Source organism: Chiloscyllium punctatum, chromosome 32, assembly GCF_047496795.1.
Source record: "Chiloscyllium punctatum isolate Juve2018m chromosome 32, sChiPun1.3, whole genome shotgun sequence".
NCBI lineage: Eukaryota > Metazoa > Chordata > Chondrichthyes > Orectolobiformes > Hemiscylliidae > Chiloscyllium > Chiloscyllium punctatum.
Genome location: NC_092770.1, coordinates 18,100,824 through 18,127,560, shown reverse-complemented (window position 1 = coordinate 18,127,560; position 26,737 = coordinate 18,100,824). Strand labels below are relative to the sequence as shown.

General features: G+C 45.0%; 1 protein-coding gene across 1 annotated transcript in view; it reads left to right on the top strand.

Moving 5' to 3' along the window:
• Positions 1-23,489, top strand: part of tmem263 (transmembrane protein 263) — a 28,570-nt gene extending 5,081 nt beyond the window's left edge. The window contains exons 2-4 of the mRNA XM_072552710.1: positions 1,039-1,113; positions 8,056-8,125; positions 22,112-23,489. Of these exons, the coding sequence (XP_072408811.1) occupies positions 1,039-1,113; positions 8,056-8,125; positions 22,112-22,398 (432 nt within the window). The 3' untranslated portion in view covers positions 22,399-23,489. The remainder of the gene's footprint in view (positions 1-1,038; positions 1,114-8,055; positions 8,126-22,111) is intronic.
• The last annotated feature ends 3,248 nt before the right edge of the window (positions 23,490-26,737 follow it).

Genomic DNA, 26,737 nt, shown 5'->3' with positions numbered 1-26,737 from the left:
CAGTGTAACAAAGAGTTGCCAACCCTGGCAGCAGCAGGGAAGCGAGCTGGAGTTTTCATCACATGGACTGTCTTCTGCCAACTGCTCTGCTGTTTTTCTCTCTCAATTGGTTGCCTGACATGTCTGACATTGTAGTATGATACCTTCTTGTAACCTATTAGAAAGCAAACATGTTCTTTATTGGATAGTTCCTGAGTGTTTGGCCAAGATCCTTTATTTCCCCTACTCTGCCCTTTTAGTGAAGTGTTGAAAGAAAATGCTTTTTGTTTTGGCCCAATGATTAATCTCTTGGTTCTTCTGCCCTCACCCGACCCCAACAACTCCAGCGTGGTCTCGAACTAGGGGCCACTGTTTAAAAATACGGGATCACCCATTTATGACAAAGGTGAGAATTCTTTTCTCACAGAGGACTGAATCTTTAGAATTGTCTCCCTTAAAAGGTGATAGAAGGAGAGTCTTTGAATATTTTGCAAGACAAGGGATAGATTCTGGATAAGTGTGCAAGTGAAAGGTTATCAAGGGTAAGCAGAAATTGGCCATAATCTGATCAGCCATAATCTTGTTAAATGGTGGAACAGGGGCTAAGTGGCCTCCACACACTCCTAATTGAGATGGTTCAATGTTCCTGGAGGTTAACCTTCAGTTCTGCATGAATCACCTCTTTGGAAACCATTGCATGTGATCTTAACCCAGAGATGGTTAAGAAACTCATGGAGCAGTTTAAAATAATTGGGAAAAGCCCAGGCCCAAGTATATCAATTGGCCACGGACAAAATCACTTCCAGTGAGATAATGAGGAAAGGTGAATGTTGGCGATGCTCCACTATCCCAGGTTCCCTGGCTGCCGCTCCCCTGTAGCTCCCATCGTTGGTGTTTGTGACAATCATTGCTGGGCAGAACATCAGCTCCCAAATCCTGACTTTCTGGGGAGGGGCCTGAGGCACATAGATGCTTGGACAGCCAACGTTTTGAGGTGAGTTCAATCTTGGAGCGTGAACTTCAGTCATTAAGTCTTTATTTCCATTGATTCCGACACAGGATCTTCCAACTGACTCTTACTACATTGGCGAAAGGAGGGAGGATGCCCTGCAGAGACGACGCAAATATATTGAGGTTACCTCGCGATGAAATATCCAGCGAAATTCCTTCCCCGCCCTACCCCTGATCTGTTCCCCACACCACCAACACCACAAGGGACTGTCTTGTGAGAAAATGTTTAGATGAGGCCTGTACTCATTAGAAGCAGAACAGTGAGCAGTGACCTTACTGAAAAAAAAATATTCTGAGGGAACTTGACACAGTAAATGCAAAAAGGTGTTTCACCCTAGTGGAAGAGTCGAGAACCAGAGGGCATAATGTCAGAATAAGTAGTTGATTCATTTTAAGACTAAGATGAGGAGGAATTTCTTCAGAGTTTAGTGCATCTGTGGAATTCTTTACAACAGAGGGCTGTCGAAGGTGGATTGTTGGGTATTTCCAAGGCTGCATTGGACAGAATTTTCAACAGGAAAGGCCTAAGGGTAATTGGGAGAAGTCAGGGAAGTGGGTTTGAGGATTATCAGATCAGCCACAATCTCATTGAAAGGCAGAGCAGAATTGATGGGCCAAATGGTCTACCTCTGCTCCTATACCTCATTTGATTTAATTCACTCTCCTCCTGCTCGTTGTTTGAGATCCAAGCTGCAATGGTTGTGTTATCAGCAAACCTGTAAATGGAATTGGTGCAGATTTGGTCACCCAGTCGTGTGTGTGTGTGTGTGTGTGTGTGTCTATAAGGAGTATAATAGGGGGCTGAGTACACAGCTTTACAGGGGATTGAGGATTAGCCTTGAGAATTATAGTGGAGGAGGTGCTGTCACCGAACCTTACTGACTGCAGTCTGTTGGTCAGAAAGTCGAGAATCCAGTTACAGAGGGAGGAGCAGAGCCCTAGGTCCCAAGGTTTGGAGTTGGGTTTGTTTGCAATTATGATGTTGAAGGTGGAGTTTAATCAATAAATAGGAGCCTGACATAGTTATGCTTGTTGTCCAGATGTTTCACGGATGAGTGTAGGGCCAGGGAGGTGGCGTCTGCTGAAGACCTGTTGCACCAGTAGGCCAGTTAGAGAGCCAGGCAATCTGGGAGGCTGGAACTTTTGTGAGGAATGACCTTGGAGCTCTTCATAATGATGGATGTCAAAGCCACCAAGTGGTAATCATTGAGGCACACTGCCTGATTTTTCTTTGGCACCGTGATGATGATAGTCTTCCTGAAGTAGGTGGGGACTTCAGATTGTAGTATGGAGGGGTCGAAGATGTCTGTGAGTACTCTGCCAGCTGGTCCACACCGGATCTGAGTGCACGGCCGGAGAGTCCACCTGGGCCAGTCACTTTCCATGGGTTCACTCTCAAGAAGGTTTATCCAATGTTGATGGCATTGACCGTGAGTACATGTGCATCTGAGGCTATTGGGATAGGTGACATTGTTTCACTGACCTTCTGTTCAAAGTGAGTATAGAGTGCATTGAGTTCATCGGGGAGGAATATACTGTTACCCGCAGTTCTGTTTGACTTTGCTGTGTAATGTCGCGTAAGCCTTGCAAAAACAATGGGTGTCCGTGTGGTTGGTCTATGGGTCTTGAGCTTACTTTGGTACTGCCTCTTGGCATCTCTGATGCCCTTATGAAGGTCGTACCTGGGTTTCCTGTATAGGTCAATGGCAACCGCTTTGTACACCTCAGACCTGGTCTTCAGTAAGAAGTGGATCTCCCAGTTCATTCATGGTTTCTATTGGGGAACATTTGGATTACCGTCTTGAGCACGCAGTCATCTACACGCTTACTAATGAGGTCTGCATAGTTGTTTAGGTTGGCCACTGAGTTCTTGAATCTAGATCAGTCCATCGACTCTAAGCAGTCCCATAGAAGCCCTTCAGTTTCCTCAGGTCAACACAGCATTACTTTATGTACTGGGTCATCACACTTCATTTTCTGCTTGTGGGCTGGGAGGAGGAACATAGCGTTAGACCATAAGACATAGGAGCAGAAATTAGGCCATTCAGCCCATCGAGTCTGCTCCACCATTCAATCATGGCTGATAAGTTTCTCAACCCCAATCTCCCGCTTTCTCCCTGTAACCCTTGATCCCCTTTACAATCAAGAACCTATCCAACTCTGTTTTAAATGTACTCAATGACCTGGCCTCCACAGCCTTCTGTGGGAATGAATTCCATTGATTCAACTCTCTGGTTGAAGACATTGCCCCTTATCTCTGTTCTAAAAGGTCTTCTTTTTATACTAAGGCTGTTCCCTCAGGTTCTAGTCTCTTCTACCAATGGAAACATCTTCCCAACATCCACTCTGTCCAGGTCATTCAGTATTCTGGAAGTTTCAGTTAGATCCCCCCTCATCCCTCTAAACTCCATTGAGTATAGACCCAGAGAACTTAAATGTTCCTCGTTCACTAAGCCTTTAATTCTTGGGATCATTCTTGTGAACCTCCTCTGGACCTGCTCCAAGGCTGATACATCCTTCCTGTTCACAATACACTAAATGTGGTCTGACCAGACCTTTATAAAGCCTCAGAAGTACATCCCTGCTTTTATATTCTAGTCCTCTCTAAATAAATGCCAATATTGTATTTGCCTTCCTAACTACTGACTCAACCTGCAAGTTTACCTTGAGAGAAGCCTAGACTAGAACTCCCAAGTCTCTTTGCATTTCAAAGTGCTGAATTTTCTCCCCATTTAGAAAATAGTCCATGCCTCTCTTCTCCCTACCAAAGTGCATGACCTCGCACTTTCCCACATTGGATTTTATCTGCCATCTCTTTGCTCACTCTCCTAACCGTGTCTAAATCTTTCTGCAGCCTCCCTATCTCCTCAATGCTACCTGTACCTCTACTTGTCTTGTAATCATCTGCAAACCTAGTCGGAATGCCCTCAATTCCTTCATCTAGATATTAATGTATAAAGTGAAAAGTTGTGGGCCCAACACTGACCCTTGCGGAACACCACTTGTCATCTGCTGCTACCCTGAGAAGGACCCTTTTATCCCCACTCTCTGCTTTCTGCAAGTCAGCCAAGCTTCTATCCATGCTAGTACCTTGCCTCTGACACCATAAGCCCTTTTCTTACCCAGCAGCCTCCTATGTAGCACCTTGTCAAAGGCCTTCTTGAAGTCCAGACATATAACATCCACTGGGTTTTCTTGGTCTAATCTGCTCGTTACTTCCTCAAAGAATTCTAGCTGATTTGTCAGGCATGACCTCCCCTTGATGAAACCATGCTGACTTTGCTCTTTTTACCATACGCTTCCAAATAATCAGAAACCTCATCCTTCATAATGGATTCCAGGATATTACCAACTACCGAGGTCAGGCTAATCAGTCTGAAATTTCCCATCTTTTGCTTTACTCCCTTCCTAACAGGGGGTTACATTTAGCAATTTTCCAGTGTCCTGGGATTCTCCCTCTCTTCAATGATTCCTGGAAGATCACCATAAACACCTCCACTATTTCTTCAGCTATCTCCTTCAGAACTCTAGGGTATAGTCCATCTGGTCCAAGTGATTTATCCACCTTCAGACCTTTCAGTTTTTCTAGTATTTTCTCCTTGGTGATGGCTACCATACCCACCTCTGCCTCTGACTCTCTTGTATTTTTGGGATGTCACTCATGTCTTCCACCGTGAAAACTGATGCGAAGTAATTGTTCAGTTCCTCAGTCATTTCTTTGTTCCCCACTACTATCTCTCCTGCGTCATTTTCCAGTGGCTCAATGTCCACTTTTGCCACTCTTTTGCCCTTTATTTTTCTAAAGAAACTCTTACAGTCTTCCTGTATATTACTGGCTAGCTTGCCTTCATATTTAATCTTCTCCCTCCTTATTTCCTTTTTTGTTTTTGTCCATTGTTGGCCTTTGTGGACTTCCTAACGCTTTGGTTTCCACAGCCCTTCACCACATTATATGTTTTCTCTTTTGCTTTTATGCTGTCCCTGGCTTCCCTAGTCAGCCAATGGTTGCCTCATCCTCCCTGTACCAGCTTCTTTTTCCTCAGGATGAATCTCTGCTGTGTCTCCCAGGTTACTCTCGGAAACTCCTGCCATTGCTGTTCCACTGTCTTTCCTGCTAGGCTCCTCTCCCAGTCAATTCTGCTCAGCTCCTTCCTCATGCCTCTGTAGTTGCCTTTATTCAGCTGTAATACTGTTACATCTGATTTCCCTATCAAATTGCAGAGTAAATTCAATCATATTATGATCACTGCCTCCTAAGGGTTCCTTCACCTTAAGCTCCCTTATCAAGTCTGCCTCATTGCATAGCACTAAATCCTGTTCGCTAGTGGGCTCCACCACAAGCTGCTCCAAAAAGCCATCTTGTAGACATTCCAAAAATTCTTTTTCTTATGATCCATTGCCAACCTGACTTTCCCAGTTTATCTGTGTATTGAACTCCCCCATGATCCCTGTAATGACCGGCCCTAGATCTGATTTACCAAAATGCAGATGAGAGATGGAGTGGCAGGCATCTCTGGTTGTGCAGCAATGGTCAAGAATGTTCGAACCTCGGGTGGGTCAGGAGATGTGTTGGTGGTCTTTTGGTACCATGTTCTGGAGGTTGGCCTGGTTGAAGTCACCAGCTAAGATTTGCCTTTACTTGACTTCTAAAGCAAGATTGTCCTGCCCTACACATCTTTCCCACACAAGAAGGAAGCTGACTTGTACGCAACCAATACAGGGAGGACAAGAATCAAAGATTCAGCATGGTACAGCACAGAAGGAGACCATTCAGCACAAAGAACACAAAAACAAAAGAAGCGATGAGTTAGGAGCAGGAATAGGCTTTTCAGCTCCTTAAACTTGCCCTGTCATTCTATAATGTCACAGCTGGATGGTTCAACTGAGGCATTCGAGATATCATTGGACAATTGGCAGCAGGCAATTGCTAAACATAAGCAAAAATTAGACCAGACAGAAATTAATTCTTCAGCTTAAATAGCAATTCATAATTCCTTGTTTGAGAACATTACATAGAGTCAAAATCTAGCACTGCACAACACAGCGTGACGCTCTGATGAAGGGCTTCTGCCCAAAACGTCAACTCTCTTGCTCCTCGGATGCTGCCTGACCTGCTGTGCTTTTCCAGCGCCACGCTTTTCAACCTTGACTCTCCAGCATCTGCAGTCCTCACTTTCTTCTAGCGTGATGGTTCAGCCTAACTATCCCCTTAACAAAGCTGCATCCAAATACCTCTCACCCCATTGAGTGCATTCTCATAGCAGCACAGAGGCAGGAGGAGTTTCTGCAGCCCTTTCAGCCTACTCAACTACTCTATATGATTGTGGCTGATCATTCAAACCCTGTCCTTTTTTTGTGTTTTCTCCCAATTCCCTTTCATCCCTTAAGCCTGAAGTATTTCTAGTTCCTTGCTGGAAACGTTCAATGTCTTTGCCTCAGCTGCTTTCTGTGGCAGAGAATTCCGCAGGCTCCCCACTCTCTGGGTGAAGGAATTCCTCCTTACCTCAATCTTAAGTGATCTAGTCCTTCAACGTTTGGGAGAAGATTTGTAGCTCGGGTGCTCGTTGTTGTGGTTCTGTTCGCCGAGCTGGGAATTTGTCTTGCAAACGTTTCGTCCCCTGTCTAGGTGACATCCTCAGTGCTTGGGAGCCTCCTGTGAAGCACTTCTGTGATGTTTCCTCCGGCATTTATAGTGGCCTGTCTCTGCCGCTTCCGGTTGTCAGTTCCAGCTGTCCGCTGCAGTGGCCGGTATATTGGGTCCAGGTCGATGTGTTTGTTGATAGTCAGTGGATGAGTGCCACAGTCCTATAACTCTGGCTCATTGGTCTAGGGCTATGATTCTTACTCAGGGTCATCTACCGTGCTGACTTGCGTGAGGTGCTGGGTTCAAATCCCAGACGAGCCCGGGTTTCTTAACTTGACTTGTGCAAAAATGTCCGATTAATTTTATGGGTGGCATGGTGGCACAGTGGTTAGCACTGCAGCCTCACAGTGTCAGAGACCTGGGTTCAATTCCCGCCTCAAGAACTCTCTGTGTGGAGTTTGCACATTCTCCCTGTGTCTGCGTGGGTTTCCTCCGGGTGCTCCAGTTTCCTCCCACAATCCAAAAATGTGCTGGTTAGGTGAATTGGCCATGCTAAATTTCCCGTAGAGTTAGGTGAAGGGGTAAATGTAGGGGAATGGGTCTGGGTGGGTTGCACTTTGGTGGGTCGGTGTCAACTTGTTGGGCCGAAGGGCCTGTTTCCACACTGTAATCTAATCTAAATCTAAATTTGCCAGCACTTGACCCATATCCCTCTGAACCCTTCCTATTCATATACCCATCCAGCTGCCTTTTAAATGTTGCAATTTTACCAGCCTCCACCACTTCCTCTGGCAGCTCATTCCATACACACACCACTCTCTGCATGAAATCGTTGCCTCTCAGGTCCCTTTTAAATCGTTCCCCTCTCACCTTAAACCCTCTCACCCTTTAGTTTTAGAATCTCCTATCTTCGGATAAGGACTTTGGCTATTCACCCTATCCATGCCCCTCAATTATAAAATCTCTATAAGGTCACCCCTCAGCCTCATAACTTCATGTCAACCTCATTATACTCCATCTGCCATACACTTGCCTACTCACTTAACTGGGTCAAACCAGACTGAAGTGTGGCTGTATACTCCTCATAGCTCAGCCTTCCACCCAACTTGGTGTCATTCATAAGAGATTTGAATTTAGTTCCCTCCTCTACATCATGAATGTATACTGTTAATAGCTGGGGGTTCAAGTGCTGATCTGTGTGTGGTACTCCATTAGGCACTGCCTGCCACCTGGAAGAAGACCCATTTATTCTTACTCTTTGTGTCCTGTCTACCAGCCAGTTCTCTCCACATGTCAGTACACTACCCTCAATTCACATGTTAATATCTGTTGTGGGACCCTCCTGAAAGCCTTTTGAAAGTTTAAGTACACAACATCCACTGGCTCCCCCTTATCAACCCTCCCCCTTGTCACTGGAGCTCTGCTAAACTTAAGAACATTCAATCTATTGGAAATGTTTCTTTGCATTTTGCTCTTGATAGAAGCCAATGGAACAAGCAAGCGGTGATCAGAAGGACATCTCTTCATATCTAAGGGAGCTGCCAACAGAAGGTGAGTACAGTGACCGTGGGTCATGAGCATGCTGCTGAACTGATAGTACACAGTTGAGGGGAATGCAGTGGTATTGCAGTAATGCAACTGGATGTGTCATCCAGAGACCCAAGTTAATTTTCTGGTGGCACAGCAACTGGGGAAATTTAAACTCAATTAATAAACCCTGGAATTAGTCCCAGAAATAGCTCTGTCCCCTCAAAAGGATTTGGATATGGGGTTCAACTGGATCTTAACTAATTTTGTGGGCTGGAATTTCATTGGATAATGATGTCAAGGGATGTGGAGTGAAACTGGGGCATTTGGATCAACTGTAAGGTGGAACAGGCTCAGTGGGGCTGAATGGTCTCCTCCTGTTCCATGTTCTTAGGTATTGTCCTCAAACATATTTGCTGCAAGATCAAAGCTGAGTAATTGATAGGTATCTCGTGTAAAAGGTGGAGATAAAGCATGAGAATTTTCAGCTTTAATCTAAAGTTGTTCCCATGGGTTCACAGAATCATAGAACTGTTACAGAGGCCATTCTACCTATTGTGTCTGTACTAGCTTATCAGTGTGCATCATTGCCTAGAGCCAATCTCCTGCCTTTTATGCAATCTCTTGCATATTTTTCTATCTCAATAATCACCCAATACTTTATTGAACGTCACAATTGAACCTGCCTCCTCCAAGTTTTCAGAGTGAATTTCCCAACTTCTCACTGCGTGATCAAGTGTTCCTTTCTCAAATCTCATTTTTGTTTTTCAAAAATATCTTTAAATCTATACCCTCCTCTTCCTGTTCCTTTGATAAGCAGGGGACAGTTTCTCCCCGTCCGGTCTATCCAGTCTGTTCCCCATTCTCTCAGATCTCCTCTCAGCCACCTTCTCTCCAAAGTGAACAGTCCCAACTTCTTCAATGTGGGGTTGATATGATCCCTGAGAGCATGGAGGAAGCTGGGTTATCCTGCATTTAGGGCCAGATCTGCCCATCACTCCCTGCACTGGGTTGGTTGAGGTGTGATGGGTGGGGAGGGTAATATTTTAGTGCCAAGGTTGTGCTATTGCCAGTGGGATTTTACTCATGATGGCACATTGAAGGAGTAGGCATCCAATGGGGATAACCTGGAGATCTTATTCTGCTTCTTGTTTTTGCACCTTGTGCTCAATGGAAGAAACCCCCCTCACTCTTGCTCTTAAAAAAAACCCTTTTATCCCTTCACCCTAAAACTCTCACCAACCCCCACAATCCGAATCATCCTACAGTGTAGAAAGAGGCCATTTGTCCCATCGAGTCTGCACAGACTCTCCATAGAGCATCGCACCCAGATCCATCCCTTCCCAACTCCACATTTATCATAACGTGCATATCCCTGGAAATGCACACAGACAAAAGGAGAACATGCAAACAGTCACCCAAGGCTGGAATTGAACCCAGGTCCCTGGTACTGTGAGGCAGCAATGCTAACCACTGTACCACCATACTACCCCTGCTTTGAGGCACTTCTATACTGGCCATCTATGTAATGTCATAGAGTCATAGAGATATACTGTGCAGCACAGAAACAGATCTTTTGATCCAACTTGTCCATGCAGATCAGATATCATAAATTAATCTAGTACCATATGCCAGCTTTTTGCCCATATCCCTCTAAACCCCTCCTATGCATATACTCATTCAGATACCTTTTAAATGTTGTAATTGTACCAGCCTCCACCACCACCTCCGGCAGCTCATTCCTCTGTGTGAAAAACGTTATCCCCTCTCACCTTAAACCTATGCCCTCTGGTTTTGGACTCCCTTACCCTGGGGAACAAAAACCTTGGTTATTCACCCACCCGTGCCCCTCATGATTTTATAAACCTCTATAAGGTCACCCCTCAGCCTCCGACACTCCAGGGAAAACAGCCCCAGCCTATTCAGCCTCCCCCTAAAGCTCAAACCCTCCAACCCTGGTAATATCTTTGTAAATCTTTTCTCAATCCACAGTCTAACACCTTTTGGTCAATGCTCATGAGCAGTTACTGATGATGCCAGGGTGACCCCTGTCCCCTTGCCCACCTCCATTTGAAGGTTACTTTTCATTCCTTCTGAGAACAAAACCTTCTCAGTTTCCCAAACAATAACAGACAGAAAACAGGGTATGTTTTATGCCAGATCAGTTGTTGAAGCACGCTCAATGGGCATTGTGACCTTTGTATTTTATTGTATTTTCCCCCTTTGTTTTCCCACGCCATGAATTTGCAAAGTTAATTAATGTGAACATAGCTCTCAAATCAAATCCCTTGCAACACAATAAATACATAAGAAAATTCAGTTGTTAGAGGACCCCAATTTCCAACAACACTCCCTGGTTAGGACAGTGCAGTGGCGTGTACAGGATTGTGGACAAATCTTTGTACTAGCATTTGGATCCCATGAGCTTCTGATTCAAAAGTTTGCATTTGGCCAAAAGTTCTTTACCAGAGCAACCTCTCCACCCATTTCGACTCTGGCCAGTCCCTTTGCGCCATCAGAGATTCAGGATTAGTGAAGTGTTAGTGTCTTCCTCACTGAGTGTATGTGGAAATCCGTGGTGACAGTGTTGGAATCAGTTTGACAATGAGAGGTCTCATTCATGATCAAAGGCTCTGTGCTGGGCAAGTGCCTTTAATTCCACCAGAGGGAGCCATTGGACCACAATGTTTGTTTTACTTTGGACCATCACTCTGCCAGAACATTAGATTAGATTCTCTACAGTGTGGAAACAGGCCCTTCGGCCCAACAAGTGCACACTGACCCTCCGAAGAGCAACCCACCCAGACCCATTCCCCTACACCTAACACTACAGGCAATTTAGCATGGCCAATTCACCTAACCTGCACATCTTTAGATTGTAGGAGGAAACCAGAGCACCCAGAGGAAACCCACGCAGATGTGGAGAATGTGCAAACTCCACATAGACAGGTGCCCAAGGCTGGAATTGAACCTGGGACCCTGGCCCTACGAACCACTGTGCTACCCCTAATACAAATATCCCTGCTTTCCTCAGGTTCCCAGCTCCCCTGGGTCTGTCCCAGCAGGATCCAGGGTGACGTGAATCTGTTTAGTTTCTTAGCTTGGGGTTGATGAATTAACAGTCAGTGGGGATTGGTTTGTGTCTTGGGTTGATCATTGTTGAGGAATGCACAGGGCCAGTTAGACCTTCATAGAAGGGTACAGAACATTGTTGGATGTGAGAGAAGCTCCTTTCTTACTTGCTTTTCAGTGAGGCTGCCTCATGGATCTGTTACTGTGAGATAGTGCTTTCTGGACAATATCAGTCTGTGTGGCATGGGAGAGAAGCCTGGAATCTCTCTCTCTCTCAAATAGACTTGTTAAATCCAATCCTTCCTTGGATGGGAGCAGTGAGTGATGCTATCTCCATGTGGGTTGTAATCGGTCAGTGCTGCAATGGGAGTAGCTGGCCACATCTCTGGAGTGTGGTCTGAATCCCAAACTTTGGATCCAGGGAACATAAGAAATAAAAACAGGAGTGGACTATTCAGCCCCGTGAGCCTGCACTGCCAGTCTTGCCCTCACCTCCAGTTTCCTCACATGTGTGAGTTGATGTAGGGAAACGATTAGATTTAGAGCATTTGGTTTTCCAGGAGGCATTTGAAAAATGTGCCATATAAAAGGTTATTGCAGAGGATAAGAGCACACGAGATTGGGGTGATGTACAGAGGAACCTCGATTATCCTAATTTTGGATTATCTGAAGGAGATCTCGAGGACCCGATAGAAACGTTACATCAAAGAGGTGTTTCTAACACCGATCTCACCTTTTGTTTACAATGATTAAAAACAAACGCAGCTTACTGAAGTGCTGCCGAGAACAGTCCTGGACATCGATGGGAGCCCAGGTACCGTCTCCAAATAACTGACCACCCGCCTTCCCTCTCTCTCCCCTCCCACACTTTCCCTGGAGTTCTACACAGGGGTGTACCCTAAACCTCCCTTCCCCAGATAAAATCTCCAATATTGTCCTGTACAGGGCAAAGGTGGAACCTGTCAAAAAGTTGCAGTAAAATGTGTCTGTGTCCGTGTGTGTGTGTGTGTGTCTGTGCGTGTGTGTCTGTGCGTGTGTGTTGTGCGTGTGTGTTGTGCGTGTGTGTTGTGTCCGTGTGTGTGTGACTTTGATGAGACTCACCGCCAAAAGGCAGCAGTACTCTTGCTGTCAGTGTCCAGTCCATCTGCCCCCGGGTGAGGTGGGGGATGCTGACAGTGGGGGGGGGGGGGGGGGAGAGTTGGATGGGATTGGCGGGTGGGGGTAGACAGGAGAGTGGGGGCTCATGCGCAGTGTGCTGTTGCCTAGTCTCCTGAACAGGGGGAGCGGACTTATCAAGTGCTCGCTGTGTCAGTCCCATTGAACTGTTTGGGAGGGGGTGGGGAAGTGGGGGGCTTGAGCAATGCTGCAGGTCCCTTACACACAAGTGTGTGTCTGCTCAGAAACAAACTCTGAGACGGAGAGTGGGAGCAAGGCAGATACAGCGAAGAAAAAGGAAAACAGAAAACTCCCAGCCCCAGGAGAGGCATTGAAACAATTAAACGGATAATCAATTATCCAAACGATATATTGCCCGCCCATCTTGTTTGGATAATTGAGGTTCCTCTGTATTAACACAGGTTGAGGATTGATTGGCACACAGAAAACCAATTCGGGATGACACAGAAAACCAATTCGGGATGAATGAATCTTTTTCAGTTTCGAAAGACATTGCTCAGGGAGTGCCATCAGGATCAGTCCTAAGCCTTGGAGTGTTTAGATTAGATTAGATTACTTACAGTGTGGAAACAGGCCCTTCGGCCCAACAAGTCCACACCGCCCCGCCGAAGCGTAACCCACCCATACCCCTACATCTACATCTACCCCTTACCTAACACTACGGGCAATTTAGCATGGCCAATTCACCTGACCTGCACATCTTTGGAGTGTGGGAGGAAACCGGAGCACCCGGAGGAAACCCACGCAGACACGGGGAGAACGTGCAAACTCCACACAGTCAGTCGCCTGAGGCGGGAATTGAACCCGGGTCTCTGGCGCTGTGAGGCAGCAGTGCTAACCACTGTGCCACCGTGCCGCCCAAATATAAACAATGATTTGGAGGATGGGGCAGAGTATAAAGCAGTATCATTTCTATAAATGTATGTTATTTATAAGTAAAAGTCCAGACCAATATCATATAGTAATACAAGTAAACCCAAGGAAGGTAAGGGAAGGAGAGTGAAATTAATGAAGTAAGTTTAAGACCAAGCAAGGCATGGTGGGGAGCTCGTATGTTCCGGGATCTGGGCTTCCTTGTGCATGAAACACAAAATGTTAGCATGTGGGTGCAGCAAATAATGAAGAAGAAAATATTGGCCTTTATTGCTCATGGGTTAAAGTTTAAAAATAGGAGGTCTTGTTAAACCTGTACAGTGTTTGATAAGGCCACACTTGTAATTCTGTGTACAGTTTTAGTATCATTATTTACAAAAAAATGATACACTAGCATTGGAGGTGGTTCAAAAGAGATTCACTAAGCTGATTTCTGGGATGACTTGTCAAGAACAGCTAAACTGGCAGGGCCTGTATTTATTAGAGCTTAGAAAAATGAGGGATGATCTTATTTAAACATTCAGGATTCTGAGGAGTCAGGAGTGTGGTGCTGGGAAAAGCACAGCAGGTCAGGCAGCATCCAAGGAGCAAGAGAATCAACATTTCAGGCAAGAGCCCTTCATAAGCCCTCCCTCATTCCTGATGAAGGGCTTATGCCGAAAACGTCGAAAAGCACCTGCTGTGCTTTTCCAGCACCACACTCTCGACTCTGACCTCCAGCATCTGCAGTCCTCACTTTCTCCTGAGGATTCTGAGGGGGCTTGACAGGTTAGATGTTCAAAAGGTGGTGGTATGGTGGCTCAGTAGTTAGCACTGCTGCCTCACAGCGCCAGAGACCCGGGTTCATTTCCAGCCTCTGGCAACTGTCTGTGTGGAGTTTGCACATTCTCCCGTGTCTACGTGGGTTTCCTCTGGGTGCTCTGGTTTCCTCCCACAGTCCAAAGATGTGCAGGTTAGGGTGAATTGGTCATGGTAAATTGCCCATAATGTTCAGAGATGTGTAGGTTATGTGCATTAGTCAGGGGTAAATGTGGAGTAATAGGGCAGGGAAATGGGTCTGGGTGGGTTACTCTTCGGAGGGTCAGTGTGGACCTGTTGGGCCAAAGGGCCTGTTTCCACACTGTAGGGATTCTATGTTTCACAAACTAGCGATAATGGGATAATCACTGAAAACTGAGATGTGAAGGAATTTCTTCTCTCAGAGAGGGTAGTGAATGTCTACAATTTTCTACCCTGCATACTTCTGGAGATTAGTTCACTGGAAGTGTTTAAAGGGGAGGGAGGTAGATGTTTGAAATATCGAGTGGTTGAGGAATTGGCATGAGTGAGGAGTTAGGGCCTTGGCCAGACCAGCCATGATCTTATAGAATGGTGGGACAGGATTGAGGGGCTGAGCAGCCTTCTCCTGCTCCTATTTCATCTGTTTCTATGCTCCTGCCTGTTTCCCATAACTCCCCCCCCCCGACTTGAATTCAGCAATCTGTCTAACTCACTCTTGACTGTACTCAGAGCTTAAAAACTCTTCAGAATAATGACCTTCTGGAGAGGAAGGTTTCCTCCTCATTCCCATGTGAAATGGGAGTGGCCTTATTTGGAAACATTTTCATTTGGTTCTAGATTCCCAAAAAGGGAAAACATCCTCCCAGCCTCGGAATGTTTTCAGTAAGATGGCCTCTTGCTGCCCGATAGTGCTATCCATTAAAACAGCATGTAATTAAATTGAGTGATTTGATGTGGTATGGTGGATCATGAGAATGGTCATTGCTGTCTGCTGATACAGAGCAGGGTTAGAAACTTGTTGACCATGCACTGTCAGTTGCTTTGATACTAACCACAAAACTCGATGTAAATACCTCCACCATTTCCCTGTGAATTGTAGTCTGCAAGAACTGATCATAACGATTAAGGGTGAGATGGAAGAGTAATGGTAATATCACTAGGTTGGTAATCCAGAGGTACTGATTAAGGTACCAGGGAGATGGACTCAAATCCTACTGCAGCAACTGGTGAAATTTAAATTCATTTATTTAAAAATATCAGGAAAGTTAGTGTTAGTATTGACAATCATGTCAGCTTTCATTATTTGTTGTGATGTCCTTTCACAAAAGAAATCTATCATCCTTACCTGATCTGACTGATGTATGACCAGGCACAGAAATGACAGACTCTTGGCTCAACCTCCCAAAAAGCGAGTGCCCTAAAACCCCTGGACTCCCAGGCCCAACGTCAGACTCCAGACCCACATCAATGTGACTCACCCTAAAGTGCCCCCTGAAATGGTCTAACAAGCCATTGAGTTCAAGGCCAGTAGAGATAGGACGCAATGCCAGCCTTGCCAGCAATGCCACCCCAAGAAAGGACAAAGAAAACAAATAATGAACTCAAAACATGGGCATCTTTCTGCCAACGCCTATTACCACCAATATCTGTGCTGTCTGGAATCTGATTTCCGATTATACTTCCCACCGTCTATAACATTTGTAGAAAAAGTTTGCAAGGTGGTTGATTCCAAGTCTGGAGGGAATTGATGCTCACAGCTGAGAGTGACCCAGACTGAGGAGAGAGTCAGACAATGTGAAGAAACTTGGGAAGTCTAGACTGAAGCAGCTTCTCGTTTTCACCACTTTGTTAATTCAAAGTCAAGAAAATCAAATAACTTTGACTATCACGTTTGAGATATACAACTAAAGTGCCTCATTTTGTCATTTGTTCTGAGAACGTGGGTGGTGATGGGCTCCCTTCTTGAACCGCCCCAGTCCATTTGGAGTAGCTATATTCACTGTACTGTTACAGAGGGAAGTTCCAGGACTTCGACCCAGCCAAAGTGAAACAACAGCAGTATATTTCCGAGTCAGGATGGTGAGTGATGTTCCCCATTAGATAGACTCTTTAAGTATAGGATTGACATGATTATAATCTCCAGTGAAGATTCCTGATATATTAAATCAGTGGACTTCATACTTTTGTGGAATGTGGAGTATCCATAAAACAAGGATTTGTTGCCCATCCCTAATTACTCTTCAACAGGGTAGCTTTATCAACAATTTCAGAGGACAGTTAAGACATCACATCACTGTGGGTCACATGTAGGCCAGACCAGGTAAGAATAGCAGACATGATTCCTTCAAAAATATTAGTCAGCCTGACATTTTTAGGACAGTCTGTGATCTGTCAGATTTATAATTCAATGAATTAATATTCCACCTGTTGCCCATCCTATGGTGAGATTTGAATCCACGAGGCCAGGACCTCTAGATTATTAGTAGTAGCATGCTGTATAACTATTGAATGTTTCAGTTGAATTTCACAAATGCTCAGCTTGATCATCAGGCTCATTTCAGCCACAATCAGTGAATCAAGCCAATCTAGGATTAGTACACGGAAAGTCACCCTGCTAAATGGGACTAAATGAAAACGGGGCGGCATATATAATGTGGGCTGAAGGGCCTGTTTCCATTCTGTAAACCTCTATGGCTCTAAACTGGGAGTCACTCTGGAAACCGGACAATCCATGGGATTGTCAAAAGGTCAGGGAAGTGCGCACAGTCCAGAGAACACACTGGGAATCGAGAAATCTAGCCTGAAAGCTACAGCATAACAACAGGGAACACCAAAGTAACTTTAATTGCACTCTGCTCCACAGCAGACATCTGACTTCAAAACAATAGTGAGCATCCGGTGCAGCACTCATCCTGCAATGCAGACTCCAATTATAATGCGGAGAGACTGCAGAGTGGAAAGAACAATCCTCACTAACCACTGCTCTGTTCCCTTGTTCTCAATAAATATTTCAGATGGTTTAGAAAGGTAACTGTCTGACAATCGAGGTGCCTTGTTAAATCTCTGTGGTGCACATGTATGCCCCGTATAGTTATAAATTATGAATTGCTCTCCTATTTTGATTTGCCCAGTGCACTTTCAGTACTGTGCTACATTCAAATGGAAGCTACTTGGATGGGGGAGGAAAAAGTGTTCCAAAGTGTTTCATTAGTTTTATTTTAGTTTGCCACTGCACTTCAGAACTAAGTAGTACCATTTTCATTAGAACGCCGATGCTGCTAACTTTTGCAGAAACCCTTGAGAATGAACTTGCAGGTATACTTTGCAAAGAAATGTCACATCTTACATGTAACCTTGGGAAGCCCCGGAATGCTTTGCATCTGATCGAGTCCTTGAAAAGCTGCTGTTAAAACAACTGGTATATCAGATGAAGGCTCCTTTGGCGGCATCTTCCAAACCCACAGACTCTGCCAGGTGGAAGGACAACGACAGCAGATACATGGAAACACCACCACCCCCAAGTTCCTCTCACGGTCACAAACCACCCTGACTTGGGAAATATCATGTCCCTCCTCCAGTGTCGCTGGATCAAGTTCCTGGAACTCTTAACAGTATTGTGGCTGTTTCCACACAACATGGACTGAGTGGTTCAAGACAGTAGCTCACCACCACCTTCTCTAGGGCAGCTAGGGATGGACAATAAATTTGATACTCATGTCCCAAGAGCAAATCAAATAAGGAAATTGCAGAAATAAATTTAAGGTTCTGAGGGGGTTTGGTGGAGTAGATGTCTCTGCTTGCGGGTGAATCTTGCGCTAGATAATCTGGTTACAAATAAGGAGATGCTCATTTAAAACTGAGATGCGAAGGGATTTCATCCCCTCCAGAGGATAGTCAATACCTGGCAATCTCTACCCCAGGAAGTTGGGGAGGCTACACTGAAAGTATTTAAAGGTGAAGTAGATAGAGTTATGAATTATCAGAAAGTTGAGGGCTATGAGGAGCTAGCACAAAACAGGAGCTGAGGTTCAGGACAGATTAGCCATGATCTTTTCGAATAGCAGGCAAGGCTTGAGAGGCTGAATAATTTTCTCCAGCTTCTATTACTTGTGTTCTTGTGACAACCAGTTTGTAAATGGCAAATTCCCCAGAGATAAATGCTCAGACGATCTATCTTAGTCATTTTTGGTAACAATAAACCTTGGGCAGGGAGATTGCCCCAACTTTCCTCATCAGTGTGTAGTTGGGATCTGGGACACACTGCCTGGAAAAGCAATTAAGGCAGATTCAACTCAAGAGGTTGCAGATTTGCAGAAAAAGGGCAGGAGACTGATGCCAGGGTGAAATGCTCATATAGCCAGTGCAAACACAATGGTCCCCTTCTGTACTGTAAAAATGCAGTGAATTAACACCACTGGGTCTTCTGTATCAACCAGAAAGGGCAGAGGGAGCCATGAAGAAATGTCAAATGTAGGTGAACTGTGTAGCTTGATTATATTTTAGTTCTGACATGAGCTCCTGAAAAGTGTCTCATGCAGTGGTTGTTCATTTCACTTGCAAAGTTTGTTTGAAGCACCCCTTGAAGGGAATCTGCAGATGGCCACAAGATCATTCTCTTTGCTTGCAGGAATTTGCAAGTGGCAGCCATTCCTGTCCTCAAATGTCCCTGCTCTGCTGGGCATTCACACCACAGCCAGCAACAGCCTCCTGTCATCAGCCCAACCTCACATTCTCACTCTTCAAAGAGCTCACTTAACAGTTTAACTTCACCTTGTACCTGCTCACTACCTTAGCAACACTGTGTGAAAGTGTGTGTATCTGTTTGAGAGTGATATGTGACAGTGTGTCTGTGTGCAAACGTGTGTGTGTGTGTGTGTGTGTGTGTGTGTGTGTGTGTAGTTATGTAAGAGAACGTGTGAGTCTTTGTGTGACAGTGTGTTAGAGAGTGTGTTTGTAAGTTGTGTGCAAGTCTTTGTGTTAAATTGCATGTGTATGAGAATGTGCTTTAGTTGTGTGTGTGAGTGAAAGTATGCGTATGTGTGAGTGTGTGTTTGAGTTGTCATGACTTGGAGGAGCCAGTGTTGGACTGGGGTGTACAAAGTTAAAAATCTCACACACACCAGGTTACAGTCCAACAGGTTTATTTGGAAGCACTAGCTTTCAGAGCGCTGCTCCTTCATCAGGTGGTTGTGGAGAATAAGATCATATCCACAGAATGTATAGCCAAAGAAGTCCATTGTCATGGAGATGTGATACAATAAACAATGTTAGATTAAAGATGACAAATCTGTGAGCATGATCTTTACCTCCACAACCATCTGATGAAGGAGCGGCGCTCCAAAATCTAGTGCTTCCAAATAAACCTGTTGGACTATAACCTTGTGGTGTGTGTGTGTGTGTGTGAGACAGACAGACTTGTGAGTGTTTGTGTGTATGCTTCATTAAAACACTGAGCCTAGTTTCTGCGACCTGTGATCTGATTGTAAATGAGATATGGAGCTCACCTCACACTCTCATCTGAAGCAGATGCCATTTCGCCAGTCCCCAGAGATCTTGGGATTGGCATTTGACCCGGTCTGAAATCAGCCACACTACTCACCCACTCTTAGCACTTGGTTATTTAAGATGTGCCGCAGTCTTTTAACAAAAGAGGAATCTTTCCCAGAATAGAGGACAAATTCCTTAAGCTTCTCCCAGTTATCTCCAAATGATCAGGCAGCTGATTTTAGTAGAATGCCTCACTGAGAAGTTGCACCTTCAGTAATGCAACCCTCCCTCAACACTGGCAGCTCAATGTGGATTGCATACTCAACATAGGTCAAGTGGGACTTACTCCCAATGAGGAGAAAGTGAGGACTGCAGATGCTGGAGATCAGAGTCAAAAAGAGTCAGGAATGATGAAGGGCTTATGCCTGCAATGTTGACTCTCCTGCTCCTTGGATGCTGTCTGACCTGCTGTGCTTTTCCAGCACCACACTTTTTGATTCTTGCTCCCATTGAGCTCAGGCTGACACCAGTGGTCTTGTTCCTTCAATTGCCATGCTGCAGCAACTAAATCCTCCATTGCTTATTCTTTCATGGGACTTGAGTATCGCTGACAATGCCAGCATTTATTGCTCATCCAAAATTATCCTTGAATAGATGGCTTACTATAGGGCGATCAACATTCCATCCCATTGCTATACATTTGGATTCATAAATAATCCTGTCCCAGTGCCCTGTTTAAATACCCTGCCCCAGTGCCCTGTTTAAATACTCCATCCCAGTGGCCTGTTTAAATACCCCATCCCAGTGCCCTGTTTAAATACCCTGCCCCAGTGCCCTGTTTAAATACCCCATCCCAGTGCTCTGTTTAAATACCCTGTCCCAGTGCCCTGTTTAAATTCCCCACCCCAGTGCCCTGTTTAAATACTCCGCCCCAGTGCTCTGTTTAAATACCCCATCCCAGTGCCCTGTTTAAATATCCCATCCCAGTGCCCTGTTTAAATATCCCATCCCAGTATCCTGTTTAAATACCCCACCCCAGTGCCCTGTTTAAATACCCTGCCCCTATGCCCTGTTTAAACACCCCATCCCGGTGCCCCGTTTAAATACCCTGCCCCAGTGCCCTGTTTAAATACCCCATCCCAGTATCCTATTTAAATACCCTGCCCCAGTGCCCTGTTTAAATACCCCACCCCAGTGCCCTGTTTAAATACCCCATCCCAGTGCCCTGTTTAAATACCCCACCCCAGTGCCCTGTTTAAATACCCCACCCCGATGCCCTGTATAAATATCTCAATGCTTCATTTAGTTACCCTGCTCCAGTGGCATGTTGTAAATGTAGGATAACCTGAGCAAATGTGGTTATTTAAGAACCTGACAAACTCATATATGTAGACATATATACATAGGGGTTGTCAGTATGTATTAGTTGTCTATGTACTGGCAATCTCAAATATAAACGTATATATGACTAACATATCTGGCGATACTGTATAGCACCGTTGCCAAAAGAGCATCAATAAGGGGCAGAGATTTTTAATCCACTGCAATCCTGATATTGTTCTGCAGCAATGCCAAGGAATTCTCTAGCACTCTGTCCAAGCTCTTGTTGTTAAACATTTGAACAACCCCCTGAGAGGGAGTTTGATTTCTTGCAAGTTGACTGGTAGAATTTAGGCTCCACTGTCTGACTGGGATCCAGGTCCTGCACGTACTGGTGTAGACAGTTAAGTGTAACAATTCCCCATAGTCACCCATTGAAACCGATGTAGAGCTGGCTACGCACTGGGAGATTTTCACATGGCTCTGCACCAAGGGACGCTGTTCAGTCCTACGTTCCCAGTTTCTGGTTTGCTAAGTGACCCCACGGACTGCCTGAGATATTGTCAGTTCGGGACTCTTCGTCTCTAATTGAGACATTGAATAGAAAGACTGCCACAATCTGTGCAGAGAATGAGATGTGGAATGATCTTGGTAGAGCTGGATATAAATATATGACTGGGCATGTGATATCCATGCATCAAACAGGTCTCAGGAGGAACCTTGACAAGTGTTTGAGCATTGTGCCTATATTAAAATCGTTCTTCACTCTGTGTGTTTCCCCAGTTAACCGAGAGCACGGGGAAGGTGATGGATTTACACCGAGATTCCAAGATCGCTTTGCAGGCAGGACCAAGTGCAACATTGAATTCAAAGCATCTGGGTATCTGTGGAATGCCAGCTTGTTGTCAGTTTAGTTGAGATGAAAGAGTTAGCCCGTGGGCACCCAAGAACCTAACAAACTCATATATGTAGACATATATATATATCGACAAACTAATACATACTGACAACCTCTATGTAATGACAATCTCATATATAAACTTATATATGACTAACTTAGATTTGGCGATACTGTATAGCACCGTTGCCAAAATAAGGGGCAGGGATTTTTAATCCACTGCAATCCTGATATTGTTCTGCAGCAATACCCAGGAATTATCTAGCACTCTGTCCAAACATTTGAACAATGAGGGAGTGAGGGGGTAGGGAGGGTTGGGGGTTGGTAGGGAGTTAGCATCGATGTACACTAACTCTGGAAGACTCGGAGGGCGCTGACAGATTTTGATGTCTATTATTTTTCAGACATTGAGAAGGACCAAGTGGAGGTTCAGGCCAGCCTGCTGTCGCGGGTGGCCGGAGGCTTTCTCGGAGCGACCAAGGGGGCTGTCGGGGCCACGATGGGCGGAGTGGCCTGGCTGGGCATCAAAGGCTACACCGTAACCAGGACAACCGTCACCGCGGTGCCCTCATTGGGCATCGGCCTCATCAGAGGCGGGGCCTCCAGCCTGGTGGGCGGGGCCTCCGCGGTGGGATCCGCTGTCAAGAGCAAAGTCCCATTCGCCGGCAAGAGGAAAGACAAATGGGACTGAAGGCGGGACACTCTCGCTTCCCGGGGCAGGAACCAGGCTAAGTGGGACAGCACATTGTTTTCCTGAGACTGCAAACAGAAAAGGGGGCTCTGTTTCCTGGCGTTAATCGTGCCCACATGCGACTTGTGTTTTACTTTTGTGTGGAAAATGCTGCTAAAAGCACTTGTGATAAATGCCCCCGCTCTCGGTTTCACGTTACTGGTGATTAGAAATGCAATCAGGGAACATAAAACTTTGCAAATCCCTATGGTTGGATGTAGTATTGAAAGCTGGACACCGTCTAAGGGGGGTGCACCCAGTGTTTGCCGAAAAGGTAGCAAGATTTAAGCTTGTTATTCTAAACTAAAAGGTAATTGACAAGTGAATGGAAATTGGGTGAATTTAGCACACCAGAGAATCATTTTGCAAAGTTGCCAGTCTTATTTTTAATACGTCTATTTGAATGAAATGATCAGTTACTGTGTATTTTAAAAAAAAACAAAATCAAGATTCATTCATCCATTCCACAGAATTGTTATGGAGTAGAGAGAGGCCATTTGGCCCATTGTGCTACACCAATTCTATTCCTTGATGCCAATTTACTGTCTTTCTGCCATCTACCTGCATACCATATCTATCATCTATGAATTGCAAATCCTGGGTTTAACGGGCTCAGTCCCTACTGTAAACAGGTGAAGTAGTCCTACCATAGTCCTAACAGACCATTTGAATGCTTCCTCACTAAAGAGCGTAGTTTACAAGAGGGTCATCACAAGGTTCCTGCCTCTACCACCATTTCCACCAGTGAGTTCCAGATACTTACCACCCTTATTCACACATCACTGGCGTTTTCATCAACCTGTTCTCACTCCTACAGTCCTGGGTCATTGCTCCAGAATAAATCTGTAAAATAACCTTGGAATTTGTCTGGTGTAGGTTTCGTGTGTGTTCCAGCCACCAATCTGCGACTGAAAGAATTAACCTACATTTCTAGAGCGCCTTTGACGTCCTCAGGACCTGTAGTGCTTTTCTGTTACTGAGGTCCCCTTTTGGAGTGCTGTGGTACAAGAGGTCTGCCAAAATTGTACACAGCAAGCTCCAACAAACACCAATATGATCCTGAATGAATAATATTAATACGTGAGTGAACACTGATCAGGCCACAAGAAAGACTCCCTTGTTTTCCCCTGAAACCGAGTCATACAATTTTTTACACCCACCTGAGAAGGCAGACGTGGTCTCAATTTATCAGTTAGTCTGAAGAATAGGATCTTGAACATCAGTATCATCCCATACCAACAGCTTGATCTTTGTCCTGGTGTTGAGGTTCTCTTGAAAACTATGTGACTCAGAGATGAGAGTGTTATGTACTGAACTACAGCTAAAGTTCACTAATGTGCTCTAGAGGTGGAAATCTGCCACCTTACCTAGTCTGGCATACATGCAACTCCAGACTCACAGTAATGTGATGACTTAAACACCTTCTAAACTGGCCTGGCAAGCCATTCAGTTGTATTAAATATTACAAAGGCTGAACAAATGAATTGAAGCTGGATGGACCATGTTAACTTAGGCACTGGAACTGCTAATGACAAACCCAGCCCTATCAACTCTGCAATTCAATACCTCCTGATGAAAGACTTTTGCCCGAAATGTCGATTTTCCTGCTCTTCGGATGCTGCCAGACCTGCTGTGCTTTTCCAGCACTACTCTAGTCTTGACTCTAATCTCCAGCATCTTCAGTACCCACTTTCATCTAATCCAATACCATGACCCGATCTCTAACATATAGCCCTGTATCAACTTCAAGCTTAACTCACCAGCTGCACACACTCTCTCTCTCTCTCTCTCTCTCACCTAACCCTCAGTTAATCCCAAGGCAATCCCACTGACCTATTGGCAGTAGGTTAACCTGAGGGTCACCACAGCCTAGAGAGTTTGAGAAGGAAAATCCTTCCTGGTAATCTCAGCTGGTGCAGGAATTGAACTCATGGTGTTGGCATCATTTTACATCACTAACTAGCCTGCAGCAGCTGAACCCCATACAGAGAGGACACTCCTTTAGTAATAACCAGCATTCTTTATGTCTCTTCAGAGGTTCATTATGAAGTTGTACTGAGGTCCAAGTGAGGCTTCCTGTCGGAGGATGGTCTCAGACCACAGCTTTCCAAAAGATGCTGCCACTCTCCAGAAATGTATCTGAAATTTAAACTTGAAATTTAGTAAGGCTGAGTTATAGAGTCATAGAGGTTTACAGCACAGCAAGAGGTCCTTCATCCCATTGAGTCTATACAGGTCATCAAACATCTTTATAATCTAATCAAATTTCCCAGCACTTGGTTGTTGCTTTGTCATAAATAGCATTTCGAGTGTGCATCTAAACACTTCTTAAATGTCAGAATGATGCTGCCCCTACCACCATTTCTGCCAGTGAGTTCCAGGTACTCAACACCCTCTAGGTGAAAATATCTTAAATCAATGCCCACTAGAACTCTAGTAATCCCAACCACTAAGGGAAAAGGTGTATCCTTATCGACCCTATCTATTGCCCTCACAGCTTTGTATACCTCGATCAGTTCCGCACTCAGCCTTCTCTGCTTCAAGTAAAACAACCTTAATACCATAAGATAGAGGAGCAGACTTAGACCATTCAGTCCATCGAGTCTGCTCTATCATTTGATCACAGCTGATATGTTTCTCAACCCCATTCTCTTGCTTTCTCCCTGTAACCCTTGATTCCCTTACTTATCAAGAACCGATCTGTCTTAAATACACTCATGACTCGGCCTCCATGGCCTTCTGTATAGCAATGCGTTCCACAAAGGAACTAAGTTTGAAACGAAGTTGGACAGCATGATTTTGATGTTAGGTGCACTGTAGAGAAGAATACATTTTGTGTTGCACTGTGAGCAGGGACAGCTTTCACACAAAATAGGAAGTTCAGCTCCATATCAGTTGAGAATTGCAGCATTGCCATGCACCTATGTCTGTGTAGTACAAATCTGAATACATAGTTTTACATAAGATATTGGTGTTTACAGTGAAGGAGAGAGGGCTTTATGGTGGCACAATGGTTAGCACTGCTGCATCACAGCGCCAGAGACCCGGGTTCAATTCCCGCCTCAGGCAACTGTCTGTGTGGAGTTTGCACGTTCTCCCTGTGTCTGCGTGGGTTCCCTCTGGGTATCCTCCCACAATCTAAAAATGTGCAGGTTAGGTGAATTGGCCATGCTAAATTGCCCGTAGTGTTAGGTGCACTGTGAAGAACGAAACATTTCGTGTTGCACTAAATTGCCCGTAGTGTTAGGTGAAGGGGTAAATGTTGGGGAATGGGTTGTGGGTCGGTGTGGACTTGTTGGGCCGAAGGGCCTGTTTCCACACTGTAAGTAATGTAATCTAATCAAAAAAAATCAATCTTGAGATGCAGTATGTCCATGTTACTCTTCAATTTTTAAAAAAATTCACTTATAAGGTGTGGGCATGCTTGAACTTAGAACTGGGCCCTTCAGCCCATAACATTGTGCCGAACTTGATGCCAAATTAAACGAATCCCTTCTGCCTGCCCTTGGTCCATATCCCTCCATTCCTTGCATATTGATGTGCTTATCTAAAAGTCCCTGAAACACCCTTATCTTATCTGCCTCCATATACCTAACACCCTCTGTGTAAAAAAACTTGCCCCTCACATCTACTTTGAACTTGCCCCCCTCACCTTAAATGCATACCCTCTAGTTTTAGACATTTCATCTCCGGGAAAAAGATTCTGATTGTCAACCCTACCTATGCATCTCACTACTTTATAGGTTTCTATCAATGTCCCCTCACCCTCTGCCGCTCCAGAAAAAAACAACCTGAGTTTTTCTAGTCTCTCCTTATAGCTCATACCCTCTAATCCAGGCAGCATCCTGGTATACCACTTCTGCACCCTCTCCAAAGCCTCCACATCCTTCCTATAATATGATGACAAGAATTGAACACAATACTCTAAGTGTGGCCGAACTCAAGTCTTTTAAAGCTGCAACATGACATCCTGACTCTTGTTCTTGATCCCCCGATCAAGCTGTACACCTTCTTTAACATCCTACCTACTTATGTGGCCATTTGTTGTCCAAACCTATTTGCTCTTGAATGGAGTGATTTGCCAGACCCTTTCGGAGTCAGCCACAGTACTGTGGGTCTGGTAAGGCCAGCAGCAGATTTTTAATGGTAATTTCAGGAACACCATTGCTGAGACTAACTCGCTATTTCAGATTTTTTATTAGTTGAATTTCAATTGCATCAGGTGTGATTCGAACCCATGTCCTCAGAGCATTAGCCTTTGCCTCTAGTCCATTGACAATGGAATTACCATACCATTATC